This window comes from Alnus glutinosa, chromosome 3 (genome assembly GCF_958979055.1).
Source record: "Alnus glutinosa chromosome 3, dhAlnGlut1.1, whole genome shotgun sequence".
In the NCBI taxonomy this organism is placed as follows: Eukaryota; Viridiplantae; Streptophyta; class Magnoliopsida; order Fagales; family Betulaceae; genus Alnus; species Alnus glutinosa.
In genome coordinates, this window is record NC_084888.1 from 35875072 (window position 1) to 35888292 (window position 13221).

Genomic DNA, 13221 nt, shown 5'->3' on the forward strand with positions numbered 1-13221 from the left:
TATTTTTTTTTAAAAAAAAAAATTAACAACCCAAATATTTACCAAACACACCGGATTGACATGCATACGTTTGAAAGTTGTTTCCGTGTTTCTGGCGTAAACTTGACAAGTTTGTGGAATGGATATTCTTCGGAATCCTCTGTTATGAAAACATCCGATTAATCCTCTGTTATGAAAAAATTCCTGACATTAGGAATTGACTTTGAAGCTGTGTCACTATTAAATTGCATTTGGAAATCCGCTTTCAAATTGGTTGACCTAAGGTAGTCTTTTACCTGTCAGAGTTATAATTTATGGGGAATTTGATTTCTAAGAGAAAATAAACTTGAAAACTTGTGCACGAACTCAATCATAAAGTGTAGAGCATAACAGTTGTGAATAATACAAAACATATGAATATATCTTATATCAGTGAAATTTATCACATGGGTCTCATCTTTATTTATTATATTATGCACTTGTGCACAATATAATAAATTATAAAAACTGTCGCTTCATTAGTATTGGACATTAAAATGGATGGATAAGTGACGCACTTGACCCACCTCTTTTCTGTCTTTTTTCTTAAAATATTTTATTTTCTCTTAAAAAAACTAAATTTTAAAAATAAACAAAAAAAACCTAAAATGAAAAAAAAAAAAAAAAAAACCAAAAAGGAAAGAGAAAAAAAAATTAAAGGGTGGCCTAATCATCCCCAAAGTCATTTATTATGTTTAATTTGTTTTTATTATTTAATAATTATAATGGGAGAAATTATGTTATTTCAAAAGTAAAAAATGGGGTATTATCGTAAGAAAGACAAAAGTTTTCCTGGGTAGTGCACTTGACTACATTTGCATCCATTTTAACGTCTAATGTTGACAAAGTGACCTTTTTGACATGATATAATAGTTTAACGTAATCATATTCTACTTTTTAAAGTATGGTAGCGTAAATAAAAGAGTGGTTATTTGTAGGAAATTCTATCCTATATGGACACATTATTATTTATTACACAAATCAAAAAAAAAAAAAAAAAAAAAAAAAAAAAAAAAAAAGAGAGAAAGAAAATCAATATAGAAGAGACAAGCTGATTTTAAAAGGAAATTATGTGTCATTATCAAAAGAGAATGCTATTTAGTTGACGGCTATATGATTGTTATAGAATTAAAATGATGCGATAATAAAAATTAGTCCATAATTTTTCTTTTCTACAAGTCATTACTAATCCAAAAATTAATTTTTATTGTTTTATTATCTCAATATTGTATAACATCCTACTAAATAAATAGCATTACTGATGTCAAAATTGTAACCGGGCATAGACTTGTTCTTTACGTAGGCTTTACCACTTTGATCACTGCCTTACAAAACTTATCACATTTGGTTGACCTCGGTCCACACGTACAAGTCGTCTTGTTTGTTGGCGTCATAATTGTGGAATTTAATTTCTATAAGAAATGAAATTAAATAAATTTTTAGCACCTTTTCCGGGTAAGAACTTCTTTCATTCGATTTTTTTTTTTTTTTTTTAAAAAAAAACTTTATATAAGAACCATTTCTGATACTTAGATCGCCAAGTTTATAGCTGACACTCCAATGGCAAGCAAAAGCTTTATTCTTTCATGGCTGCTCCTCAGTCTCGCCTCCACTCTCCTTGTTGCGCATTCAGTTTCTGAGAATGACCGAAAGGTAGATATCTCTGTAGCTAATGTCTTATACTTTTTATGGAAAGCGTTCTTCTAATTACCCAATTTATTCAGGGCAGAATCTCTCTAAAATTAACCCCCCTTTTTTTTCTTTTATTTATTTATTTTTCATGTGGGATGATTTAATTTTAGTAGACTTCATTTTCTACCAATGCTATTGTGCACGCAGGCTTATATTGTGTATATGGGCAGCAGGAAGATGGACGAGGTTTCTACGTCATCCCTTCACATAAGCATGCTACAAGATGTCATTGGCAGGTTCTAAAAGCAGAACAATGAAACCCATTAGAAACTTGCTATCTGATGCTTAATTGAATTTCGAATTATTGTTCATCAGTTCATGATCACTTAATTTGTTTCTAATTGTTCATCAGTTCATCATAACTAAACTAGATCTTTCAAGATCGTACTTAAATTGGGTAATTTTTTCTTAACTTTGTTTGATCTATATATACCCGTAATGAGTCGACCATTAGACCTCTCGTAAGGAAAGTACCTCTGGACTTCAAAACTTCCCACTCCTATTTTTCTTTTTGCAAATCAATTTTTTTTCTATAATTTGTACTGTTTGACCTCCAACATATTTATGTACCTGCATTCAGCAATGTTGGACCAGAATCACTGCTCTATAGCTACAAAAAAAGTTTCAGTGGATTTGCAGCGGAGCTAACCGAGCAAGAAGCTCAAACAATTGCTGGTCGGTGAACAAAATCTCCCCCCCCCCCCCCAATTGGTTGGGATTCTTGGAATTTATCAATTTACCCATGTTTTCTATATCCATAACGACATGTTGTGACAATGAATATGTAGGAATGGACGGCGTAGTGTCCGTGTTCCCTAACGAACAGAAAAAGCTTCATACAACGAGGTCATGGGACTTCCTCGGATTTCCACAAGAAGTTAAGCGATCAGCTGTTGAAAGCGACATCGTTATAGGAGTTCTTGACACCGGAATTTGGCCGGAGTCTGATAGCTTTAATGACAAAGGATTTGGTCCACCACCTAGCAAATGGAAGGGATCCTGCCAAGCCTCAACCAATTTCACTTGCAACAAGTATGAATGTTTACTAAATGCGCACACACACACATGTAAAAAGAGTCAAAAGCACCACTGAACTGAGAAATGCTGTTACACTTCTGCAGTAAAATCATTGGAGCACAATATTACCGTAGCTCTGGAGATTTTGACGAAACTGATATAAAATCTCCTAGAGACACAGATGGCCACGGGACACATGTTGCATCAACAGCAGGTGGGAACGTGGTTAACATGGCAAGCGTGCAGGGCATTGGCTTGGGAACAGCACGAGGAGCGGTTCCATCAGCACGTATTGCTGTTTACAAAGTATGTTGGACCCTTGGGTGTTCTGATACTGACATTCTTGCGGCATTTGATGATGCCATCGCTGATGGCGTTGACATAATATCTATTTCCATCGGTGGATCCACTGGGACATATTTTACCGATTCAATTTCCATTGGTGCCTTTCATGCTATGAGAAATGGAATCTTGGCATCAAATTCTGCTGGGAACAGGGGTCCAGGTCTAGCAACCATCACAAACTTTTCGCCATGGTCTCTCTCTGTGGCTGCAAGCACTATCGATCGAAAGTTCTTCACTGAGGTCCAATTGGGTAACAGCAAGATCTATGAGGTAATCAGGAAGTCCAGTCCCGTGTTTTGTACTCTGCTATGCATAAAAAGATTATGTGCAATTTATCCCAAGAAATAAAAACAGTTTAACAATGAAATGCTGACAAATAAAGAAAAGAGTGTTATAAATATGGTTACTGTCAGTGAATGCTTTCATATTACTCCAAATTTTCAGTATTTAATATCTAATTAGTTAGTCTCAAGTATATATGCATATATATATATATCCAATCATTTGCTTTAATCATGTGGAAATAGTACTCGTGCCTAGAATTAAAACTTCAAACTAATTTGGAGAAATCATTTGCTCCATGCATGTGTAGGGAATTTCAATTAATACATTTGACCCCAAGAACGAAACGAATCCAATAATTTATGGAGGTGATGCACCAAACATTACAGAAGGCTACTCGGGGCTCACATCCAGGTAACTACAAAATCAACAAAAACCCAACATGATTAATTCCTTGTTTCTAAATAATAAGTTTGATGTACATATAGACGACAAAGGGAATAATGCTCCGTTTGTTTGGGCGTAAAATATTTTCTGTATTTTTCGGTATTTGGTGCAACAGTAAATGATGGTCAACGGAAATCATTTTCAGTTTTATCATAAAAACTTCTTTAATTTTTGAAAAATCATTTTATGTATTTAAATTCTTCGTTCTTGCACGCACGTTTGTGGGAATCCGTCACCGCTGGGCATTGGAGTTTGTTTGTAATCCGAATTTGCCACCGAAGGTCCCCGAATTTTGGTATCCGATTGCCGAAATCTCAAACGACAAACCATTCTCAAATCATTTTTCTGAAAAATGATTTCGTTGAAAATATTTAACGATGAAAAACATTTTAGGTCGAAACAAACGGAGCATAAGTTTAACATTTTGCTTGTATTTGCACAAATCTATCAAACTAGCTGGTGAAATATTTCTTAGTCTCGTAGCAAAATATTTGAGATATTACAGTTTTTACTACAGTTTTCTTACAAATCGACGTGTGATTCAATAAATAATTAAACAAGTCAGGTCTTATGGACTGCCAAATGATAGTCAAAGTGGGACTTCTTGTTAAAATATTGCAGGAGTTGCTTCCCAGGTACGCTGGACCAAAATCTGGTGAAAGGGAAAATTGTACTTTGCGATGGCCTGGATGATGGGGAAGGGCCATTATTAGCCGGTGCAGTTGGCACTGTGTATCAAGGCCGACGCACTGATTCAGCTTTCTCTTTTCCCTTGCCCGCATCTTCCCTTCGCCCGGAGGATGGTGCCAGCGTTGGCTTATACGTAAATACGACAAGGTATAAATCTAAAATAACTTGGACAATGAAGAAGTTCAGGAAACATGCATGTATATACTAAGCCGGAATATGAACGTACACGATCTGCAGGGAACCAACTGCGATTATTCGTAAGACCAAAGAGCGTAAAGATGCATTTGCCCCTTACATTCCCTCCTCCTCATCAAGGGGTCCAAATCCTGCTACACCCAACATTCTCAAGGTAATTAAACTCGTAATAATCTTATTTACATATGCTTCCTTTTATTACTTTTTTCATTAATTGGAAACTATTTTTTATTTTGTTGTAGCCGGATTTAGTTGCTCCCGGAGTCAACATTTTAGCAGCCTGGTCTCCAATTTCCCCAATTTCTGAAGTAGAAGAGGATAAGAGAGTACTGTCATATAATATACTGTCGGGGACATCAATGGCTTGCCCACATGCTTCAGGGGTGGCTGCCTACATCAAATCCTTTCACCCCACGTGGTCGCCTGCCGCTATCAAGTCGGCTCTTATGACTACCGGTAATATATGTGTATACTGTATAGTCCTTATTCTTGATAAATTAATGCATGTATTACTCACTCCCATTTGGTGTATTACTTGCAGCTATCCCCATGAGTGCTGGAAAAAATCCAGATGCTGAATTTGCATACGGTGCAGGCAATATAAATCCTCTTCAGGCACCTTTTCCTGGTTTAGTATATGATATTGATACGCTTGGCTACGTAAAATTTTTGTGTGGACAAGGATATAATACTAAGTTATTACAAATTTTTGCTGGGAATAACAATACATGTTCTGAAGCTACTAATGGAACCGTCTTTGATCTAAACTATCCTTCCTTTGCCTTAGCCACGCCACCCTTGGAATCTATCAGTCAAGTTTTTAACCGGACCGTTACAAATGTTGGATCACCAACGTCTACATATAAAGCTATTGTGACTACCCCACCTGGACTTATAATCAAAGTGAATCCTAGCATTTTATCATTTACATGTCTTGGACAAAAGCAATCATTTGCGCTCACGATTGAAGGAAAGATAGAGAATTCGATTGTATCTGCAGCTTTAGTGTGGACTGATGGTAACTTCCAAGTGAGGAGCCCCATTGTGGTGTTTGTTCCATGATTCGTGGACATTCTATGCTACATGTATTACTTTAAATAATTGAAGCAAAAGCCTGGAAGGAATTTGCCCAATATAGCGCGCAGTGGCGGAACGTGTAGGAAAATGGTTGTAATTTTTGAGCCTTTGCTCCAGTTCTTCACTGCATTGTAGTGTACCAAATAACGATTCTGTTTCTAATTTAATGCTCTATTCTGAGTTGTTTTCAACTTTTTTAGGTAGTTACGGTGCGTTTGTCATTGCAATTTTATAAATAAAAAGCGTGATTTTAAACCAAATTGTTTATAAATACGTTTTAAAAAAATGACGATTTAAAAATACAAAGAATCTATTTTTTTAAATCGCACGGAAAAATGGTACTTTTTTTTGAAAATTCACAACTTTAAAGACTAAATTGCGATTTTAAAGGTCAAACTATCATTTTGTCAAAAACTTAACTACGCTTTAAAAATCAAGTTTCCAAAATCGTTCATTTTTAAATAACATTTTTTGAAATTGCAAACCCAGGCGGACTTGAAGGAGAGGGAGAGAATAAATTTAGGGTTTAGGGTTTAGGGAATTAATTTAGAGAATTAATTTAATCGTGTAAATGACAGTAATTTTAGATGTCATACCTATGTCACTCTAATAATGATGTGACATTTAAAATCATAATTTGATCATAATTCAATAATGATAAATCACAAGTCGAATGGTATTTAAAAGTCACATCATTATTAGAAGATACAAAAGGAACATGAGTATGATGTTTAGAATTACTGCGTGCTCATTGTCATATCATTTAAAATTTTCAGGAATACAAAATTAACTTGTACCATTACTCCTATGTCATATCTTTCAAAAGTCTACAGTCTCAACTTTCCAAATGAGCCGCAGCACAAAACATGAAAGAACTTTTAAATGTAAAATTTATTTCGAATGATATATTTTGTTGGGACACCTTTTAGAAATTTTGCCAAAATTTAATTTACTCATTTGGATAATGATTAATTGTTTTGTCATCAAAGTTGCATTGAACGGGCCTCGGCCGGATCCTGCTTACTGCTGTAGGATAAACAACAGCAAGCTATTAAGGGTTCTTGTTTGGTTCTTCTCCTGTTCTATGGCCATAAAACAGAGCATGTTCCTCCTCCCCTTTCTCGCCAATCTCTCAAGGTTGGAGAGAGAAAATTTGATGGAAGCAGCTAAATTACGAATGAAAAATGTACTAACATTGAAGAATAAATTAATATATAAAAAAATAAAATTAATATCCATTCATTGTTAACAAAAACAAATAAACATTAACTATTTTTTAATATATTTCAATTTTTAACTCAAACACCTATAAAAAACTCGACATTCTTTTACAATATGACTGAAATTCTAGTTATATAATTGCAGTATAAACGGAAAAGTAAGCCTACTTTGTTGTTCTTGTTGCGTTAAAAAACTCTTTTACCTTTCCGAGGCTAATGCTCATCCGCCTACTGCCAACTAAAGCCAATGGAAGAAAACTTGAATATGAAAGACCACATGGGAATGATCCCTGTTAGAATGGATTCCCCATGGGCCATCTGTGTCAAAGAAAAGAGATGCCGAAAGCATGAAGATTCCATTGTATCTGCTGCTTTAGTGTGGACTGATGGTAACTTCCAAGTGAGGAGCCCCATTGTGGTGTCTGTTCCATAATTCATGGACATTCTATGCTACATGTATTACTTAAATAATTGAAGCAAAAGCCAGGAAGGAATATGCACAATGAAGAAGTGGCGGAACATGTAGGAAAATGGTTGTAATTTTTGAGCCTTTGCTCCAGGAAGGAATTGTAGAGCTTGTTTGGTAACCGATCCAAACAATTTCAATTCCCATTTTACTTCTTTCAAAAAAATCAAATCAAAAACATTTCAATTTTTTTACACTTTTTACATCACATCAATAATTTTTTATTACTATTCAAATAAAAAAACTCACTACAAAACAAAACTTTTTCACTTTTCTATAAAACATTCTCAAATTCTATATCACATAAATTATTTATTACTACTATTCAAATAAAACATTCCATTTTCCACAACTTACCAAACAGCTTCGTAGTGTACCAAATAACGATTATGTTTCTAATTTAATACTTTATTCTAGTTGTTTTCAACTTTTTTAGGTAACTACGGTGCGTTTGTCATTGCAATTTTATAGATAAAAAGTACAATTTTAAACCAAATCATCAAAAATAAATTGTTTAGAATTGCGTTTTTAAAAAATTACGATTTGAAAATACTGAAAATTTATTTTTTCAAATCGCACACAAAAGAGTACTTTTTTTTGAAAATGTACAACTTTAATGGCAAAATTGCAATTTTGTTAATGGCTAAATTGCGATTTTGTCAAACGCTTAACTACGATTTTTAAAATCGAGTTATCAAAATCGTACATTTTAAAATTATTATTTTTATATGACACTTTTTTAAATCGCAAATCCAAACGAACTCGTAGAAGAGGGAGAGAATAAATTTATGGTCAAAATTATATTTTGTTTAATTTAATCGTGTACATGAGAGTAATTCTAGATGTCATAATCATGTCACTCTAATTAATAATGATATGGCATTTAAAATCACAATTTAATCATAATTCAATAGTGATAAATCACTAGTCCAATGATGATCTTAAAAGTCATATCATTATTAGAGAGACACAATAAAAACATGGGTATGACGTCTCGAATTTCTCTGTACATAATGTCATGTCATTTAAAATTTTTAAATAATGTGACAAAATATTCACTATATGACAATATATACATCATCAAATTTGTAAATTATAAGGTTAAGTCTAAGAGACGAACTGTGCATCACTGGTATTTCTACATGTTTCCTGTGTATTTTCATTGTGTTCCTTTAAGATTGATACGATTTTTAAAATTATCATTGGATCAAAATCTAATAATAATCTATTACAAATCTAATACTAATTTTAAAATCACATTAATTTTGAAGGACACAAGATGAACTTGTACCATTACTCTTGTATCATCTAATTCTCTTAGACTTCTCAAACTTTTATGTTATTGGAACAATCTCATCACATACCTTTCAAAAGTCTACAGTCTCAACTTCCCAAATGAGTCGCAGCACAAAACATGAAAGAACTTTTAAACGTAAAATTTATTTTGAATGATATATCTTGTTGGGATACCTTTTACAATTTGAAAAAAAACAACAGCAAGCTATTAAGGGTTCCTGTTTGGTTCTTCCCTTGTTCTATGGCCATAAAACAGATCATGTTTGTTGGGGATAAATCCCACTCAACCCGATCCAAAGAGGAGATTCAAAAGTCTAATAAGGTCCAAACAGATAAGAATGATGATCATTATCAGAAGTCTAAGAAGATACTCAATTAGAAGTCTAGTAAAGGATTGAAGTCCAATTAGAACTCGGACAGCAGTTCTAAATCAACAAGGAGCAGGAGTCCTAATCCAGGTTTGACTCCACCTCTATGCCTATAAATAGGCTCATACCCCAGGTATAAAAGAAGACTCGATTTTATGCATAGAACATTATTTTCTCACAGAAGCTAACTTAGGCATCGGAGCGGGACCCCCGGAAGGGTCCCTAGGTTTTGTTGTTTTGCAGAGTTATTGAGAAGCGTGAAGAACATCAAAGGAACGTGCAGATTCACACCATACCGGAAACTGTACCAACAGTTTGGCGCCGTCTGTGGGAAACGATTATTCGTTCCTCATAAAAGAAAAAGAAGATCCAGCATGGTGATGAACACACGTTCCGGAAGCCAGACCAATCGACAGCCCGTGGCCCCACAGGAACCGGCTATTCAGAATAATTTGCAGCCTCCACCGAACCCTCCCCCGGGGGGTGGAGATCAAGATCGCATAGCAGCGTTGGAAGCCCAGATTGAAGACTTAAATGCAGAATTGTTACGCATGAGGACGAGACAGCCCAATCCCGAGATGAACAGGGATGAGCGTGAGGAAGAAGATCACAATAGCAACATTAATCCTCGGAGGGAGGATGACCGCCAAGGAGATCTGAGCAGAATTATTGCCGAGCTGGAGAGAAGGTGCACGTACATGGAGATGGAAAGAAAGGACAAAGGCAGATCCGTAATGGTGGACAAGCTCCTAATGGGTACAGACTCACCCTTCACCAGACGGGTGGCAGACTATCAGCTTCCCGATAAGTTTAAGGTACCCCAAATTCTAAGTTATGCAGGAGACAGAGATCCCTTGGATCACCTAGAGAATTTCAAAGCTCATCTAGACCTTCACGGGACACCCGATGAAGTAGCATGTCGGGCCTTCCCTCTTACTCTTGCGGGGAATGCCCGAGACTGGTTCAGGAAGCTGCCCCCGAATTCCGTTGATCAGTTCAAGGAATTGTCCAAGATATTCCTAACGGAGTTCTTGGCTTTCCGGACAAGGAAGAAACCTTCGGGATATTTGCTATCATTGCACCAGCATGGCAATGAGAGTCTTAAAGAGTTTATGGCTCGGTTCAACCGAGAGAAGGCTACGGTAGAAGATCCGACCGAGGATATGATCTTTGCTGCCATTTATCAGGGAATTTCACCCGAGGAGCCTTTGATGAAGAAATTGATCCGGAAGCAACCGAGTACCTTGCAGGGCCTCATGGATAAGGTAGAAGAATTCATCAATCAGGAAGAGACGCTGAAGTCTATGGCCAGTTCTAGACTACCCCGAGAGACAGCCCCAGAAAAGAAAAGGAAAGAATTCAAGAAAGCTGATTGGGAAGAGCAGAGGCAGGTAAAGAAGTTCAAAGATTACAACTTTACACCTATCAATGCCGAGAAGGAGCCTCTCGGATTAGTCCTAGCCGAGAGCAAGAACAACTTCTCGGATCAGTCCTTGCCGAGAAGGAGCCTCTCGGATCAGTCCTAGCCGAGAGCAAGAACAACTTCTCGGATCAGTCCTTGCCGAGAAGGAGCATCTCGGATCAGTCCTAGCCGAGAGCAAGAACAACTTCTCGGATCAGTCCTTGCCGAGAAGGAGCCTCTCGGATCAGTCCTAGCCGAGAGCAAGAACAACTTCTCGGATCAGTCCTTGCCGAGAAGGAGCCTCTCGGATCAGTCCTAGCCGAGAGCAAGAACAACTTCTCGGATCAGTCCTTGCCGAGAAGGAGCCTCTCGGATCAGTCCTAGCCGAGAGCAAGAACAACTTCTCGGATCAGTCCTTGACGAGAAGGAGCCTCTCGGATCAGTCCTAGCCGAAAGCAAGAAGAAACTTCTCGGGGGGTCGGATTTAACCCTCGGGTTTTGCAGGTTTTTCAAGATACAGGGAGAAAACCCTAAGGAAAAACAAGAAGGTAATTGGGGGGTAAGATTTAACCCTCGGGTTTTGCAGGTTAGCAGGTTTTTAGAAGGAGACAAAGATCGGGTTTCCTTAGACATGGAATTCCCATTATTCAAGCAAGCTTTGGATAAGGGAATTGGGGGGTAACTGTTGGGGATAAATCCCACTCAACCCGATCCAAAGAGGAGATTCAAAAGTCTAATAAGGTCCAAACAGATAAGAATGATGATCATTATCAGAAGTCTAAGAAGATATCAGATCAGAAGTCTAAGAAGATACTCAATTAGAAGTCTAGTAAAGGATTGAAGTCCAATTAGAACTCGGACAGCAGTTCTAAATCAACAAGGAGCAGGAGTCCTAATCCAGGTTTGACTCCACCTCTATGCCTATAAATAGGCTCATACCCCAGGTATAAAAGAAGACTCGATTTTATGCATAGAACATTATTTTCTCACAGAAGCTAACTTAGGCATCGGAGCGGGACCCCCGGAAGGGTCCCTAGGTTTTGTTGTTTTGCAGAGTTATTGAGAAGCGTGAAGAACATCAAAGGAACGTGCAGATTCACACCATACCGGAAACTGTACCAACAATGTTCCTCCTCCTCTTTCTCCCCAATCTCTCAAGGTCGGAGCGTGAAAATTTGATGGAAGCATGAATGAAAAATGTATTAACATTGAAGAATAAATTAATATTATGAAAAATAAAATTTTTAATATCCATTCATCGTTAACAAAAACAAATAAACATTAAATATTTCTAAATATATTTTAATTTCCAACTCAAACACCCATAAAAAAAAAAAAAAAGAAAAAAAAAGTAAGCCTTCTTTGCTATTCTTGTTGCGTTAAAAAAAACTCTTTTACCTTGCTTTTCGAGGCTAATGCTCATCCGCCTACTGCCACCTAAGCCCAATGTGATGTAGCACGTGAAGTGCAGTTCCTAGAAGGAACCTGAGAAGTGGTCCCAAGCATAAAAGAAATTAATAATTAATAATTTTTATTAATCTTTTTCTTTTGGAATAAGTTTTAATTTTACTAATAAAATAAGGTTTATTATTGCCATTAGGAAATGTTTACTTTTACTACTAGAATAAGGTTTACTATTGCTATTAAGGAAGGTTTACTTTTTTTTACAAGTATTTCTCTTCTATAAATAGACTTACTTAATTATTATGTAAAACTCACTCAATTGAATTGTGTTGGGGTTATCCCACATCGGTTGTGGAAGGGGTTGGTGGTCAGTTTATAAGTGTGAGGGAAAATCTCACCTCATGAGCTAGCTTTTGGGGTGAGAGAGGCCCAAGACCACCTAACACTGGTATCAGAGCCCAGGTTTACCAACAAGTCTCAGGCCCAACAGTCCACGGGAGAAACGAGTTGTCCTTGCTTCGACCCAAGGCCCGATGTGTGAGGGGGAGATTGTTGGGGTTATCCCACATCGGTTGTGGATGGGGTTGGTGGTCAGTTTATAAGTGTGAGGGAAAGCCTCACCTCATGAGCTAGCTTTTGGGGTGAGAGAGGCCCAAGACCACCTAACAAATTGTTATAAAATAGAGAATTCTCTCTCAAATACTCTACGAAATTTTATATTTCTTTTAGCCTGTGAGCTTGTTTTATCTTTTTAGAGTAGAAGACGAAAACGAAAACGAAGACGATTCTTCTTGTAGAATCAAAGACGTTGCTATTTGATTAGTTACCTTAGTCTTTCGCTATAATATTTGGTATTAGAGCAGACAGTTGGTTCTGCTATGACCGTTACGCTGATTGGCCATGATCAGGATAAAGCCTGTTCTGATACCAATTGACGTAGCGGAAGACTATGGTAACTAATCAAAGAGCAGTGTTTTTTATTCTGCAATGAGAAGCGTCTTCGTCTTCTATTCCAAAAAGTAAACATTCCCTATTAGCAATAATAAACCTTATTCTAGTAGTAAAAGTAAAATTTATTCTAAAATGAAAAAATTTATAAAATTTATAAAAATTATTAATTATTGTTTTCTTTTATACTAGGGACCACCTCTTAGGTTCCTTCTAGGAACTGCACTACATCACGATGGAAGAAAACTTGAATACGAATTCAAGACCACATGGGAATGATCCCTGTTAGAATGGATTCCCCATGGGCCATGTGCGTCAAAGAAAAGAGATGCCGAAAGCATGAAGATTCCAGGG

At 36.5% G+C, this 13221-nt stretch overlaps 1 protein-coding gene across 1 annotated transcript; it reads left to right on the plus strand.

Annotated features, from left to right (window-relative positions):
* The first annotated feature begins 1486 nt into the window (after nucleotides 1-1486).
* On the plus strand, nucleotides 1487-5954 carry LOC133864406 (cucumisin-like). The gene is made up of 10 exons (XM_062300734.1): nucleotides 1487-1671; nucleotides 1858-1946; nucleotides 2291-2385; nucleotides 2499-2742; nucleotides 2832-3342; nucleotides 3665-3768; nucleotides 4423-4638; nucleotides 4729-4840; nucleotides 4929-5142; nucleotides 5228-5954. The coding sequence occupies exons 1-10, from the start codon at nucleotides 1579-1581 to the stop codon at nucleotides 5746-5748; spliced, it is 2199 nt and encodes a 732-aa protein (XP_062156718.1). The 5' UTR covers nucleotides 1487-1578; the 3' UTR covers nucleotides 5749-5954.
* The last annotated feature ends 7267 nt before the right edge of the window (nucleotides 5955-13221 follow it).

Bases quoted from the DNA above. Each gene is read 5' to 3' on its own strand.
- LOC133864406 (XM_062300734.1), top strand. From the start codon at position 1,579: ATGGCAAGCAAAAGCTTTATTCTTTCATGGCTGCTCCTCAGTCTCGCC. The intron at 3,769-4,422 runs GTAACTACAAAA...AAAATATTGCAG, and splicing joins TACTCGGGGCTCACATCCAG to GAGTTGCTTCCCAGGTACGC. The intron at 4,639-4,728 runs GTATAAATCTAA...CACGATCTGCAG, and splicing joins TTATACGTAAATACGACAAG to GGAACCAACTGCGATTATTC.